The 1934-nt window shown below is 48.6% G+C and overlaps 1 protein-coding gene across 1 annotated transcript in view; it reads left to right on the top strand.

The window, feature by feature from the left end:
- LOC104521911 (alpha-2-macroglobulin-like protein 1) overlaps positions 1-1497 on the top strand; it is a gene marked incomplete at both ends in the record, with an annotated part of 7154 nt that extends 5657 nt beyond the window's left edge. Inside the window, 3 exon segments of the mRNA XM_029084034.1 lie at positions 175-291; positions 850-997; positions 1347-1497. Of these exon segments, the coding sequence (XP_028939867.1) occupies positions 175-291; positions 850-997; positions 1347-1497 (416 nt within the window).
- Positions 1498-1934: the final 437 nt, after the last annotated feature.

The raw sequence follows: 1934 nt of genomic DNA, 5'->3' as shown, positions 1-1934 counted from the left end.
AGGTTGTGTTGGCTCTGTCAGAGGAGAGCCAGGAAAGAGGGACAGGGAGCCTGGGCTTTCTGGCACGTGTTCATGTAGAGCAGCCAGGAGCAATTCAAACAAGCCTTGGATGTAGGACAGGAAGGGAATGCCAGGTTTTATTTGTGCTGATTTTTCTTTTTCTTGCTTTCCCAGATCTATGGGCTGTTCCCATCTGTTTCTAACACCTGGTATCCTCGTCAAGTGTCTGAAGATGATCATTCATGCCGGTTCCCAAATTCTGATGAGCCTGATGTGTTTACAGCATTCAGGGTAAAAATGGTTGATTTGGTGGGTTGGGATAACTCATGAATTGAGGGCAGTGTGGCCTCCTGACTTTAACAGTATCCTAGGAATGCTGTTCTAGGGAACAAGTCCACTTTAGGCACTTGTAACTCACTTGTTACTTGAATACGTGACTTGCAATTGTCACCCAAGAAGGAATTGTTGTGTGGTTACAGCACTTTGGTTGTGTGATTCAGGATGCCAAGGATGATTGGTTACTTTAATTGGGTTTCACAGAGTGTGTTTAATCTCCGTACCATGAGCAATTGCACTCTAGAGGCTGAGAAGCTGTAGAACCTAAATGACCATGTGTTTGAAAAAGAATAAATTTGGCTGACTGAGGCTAGATGAATTAGCTCAGGAGATCTTGTTTGCTCATTGCTGAGGATCTGAATAATTCCCTCTTAAAATGAAGCAAGAGAATGCTTTGCCAAGCTAGAGGACAGCCAAGTCCCCGCTGCGTGAGGGGACAAGGAGGCACACAAGGCTAGAGAGCAGAGAGGGGAGGACAAGCTTCTGCTGCATCAGTTCTTTTTTTGCCTACAGGAAATGGGGTTGAAAATTATGTCCAACACCAATATCAGGAAACCCAGAGTGTGTCCAACCACTCCATCGACAACTATGCTGCTGGAAACAGAGATATTCACCTCCAGGCCCATGTTGATGTTTGCCCAGCCCCATAAAGCATACAACAGTAAGTGCCAACTGGTTCTTCTTACATGGGTTGCTCAGTCTTTCAGGTGAAAGCGGTCCTGAGTGTTCCCTGGTGGGGTAGTGTGAGGCTGCCTGGGGCTCACAGCTTCTAGCTGGGAAATCGTAGCCAGCTGTCTGGATCCCAAGTTTTATCTCTAAGGCCAGGGAATGCTTGCCCTTCCCTTGGTGCCTCCAAATGCAAGTAAAGCCCACAGCACCTCTCTTGTTTAAAATGAGGGAAGAGATTTTAAAACATGGGATAGCACCTTCATTCCAGTGCCGTGCTTCCTAAGAGCTGGCCGGATGACCTGCAGCCTGAGATGGGCTGGAGCCCCTCTACTCAAAACCAGGGCCTGAGAACTCTGTGGTGACTGGGTCTTTGTTATTTCCAGCAGAGCATCTGACAACATCGACCTATCAGCCCACCATGTTTTCACCTGCTGAAGAGAAAGCACACAAGCATTTGCCCAAAACCTGGATATGGGATTTGTATTCTGTGGGGTGAGTAAACGGAGCAGTGGGGGTCTAGTCTGGGTGGCTTAGTGGGACTGGGAATGACAGCAGATACAACTGGGTTTAGATCATAAGCTGCTGAGGAAGATATCTACGGATGTATGTCATGGGGCTCATACCTGCCAGGCCTCTTCTCCTTGGAGCTGATGTCTGCATTGAATGCATTTTCTGGTACTAGATGATCAAGGCTGGACAGGCTTGAAAAGTGGGCCTACAAGTACCTAATGAGGTTCAAGAAGGCCAAGTGCAAGGCTGGGCACTTGGGTCGCGGCAATCCCAGGGATGTGTACAGACTGGGAGGAGAACTCATGGAGAGTCCTGAGCAGGGCTTGGGGGTACAGGTGGATGAGAAGCTTGATGTGAGCCAGCACTGAGTGGTGCATCCTGGGAGGCCACTGTGTCCTGGGCTGCATCAAGAGAGGGGT

Source organism: Antrostomus carolinensis, unplaced genomic scaffold (assembly GCF_000700745.2).
Source record: "Antrostomus carolinensis isolate BGI_N321 unplaced genomic scaffold, ASM70074v2 scaffold15713, whole genome shotgun sequence".
Lineage (NCBI taxonomy): Eukaryota > Metazoa > Chordata > Aves > Caprimulgiformes > Caprimulgidae > Antrostomus > Antrostomus carolinensis.
This window is presented reverse-complemented; position numbering and strand designations above follow the sequence as displayed.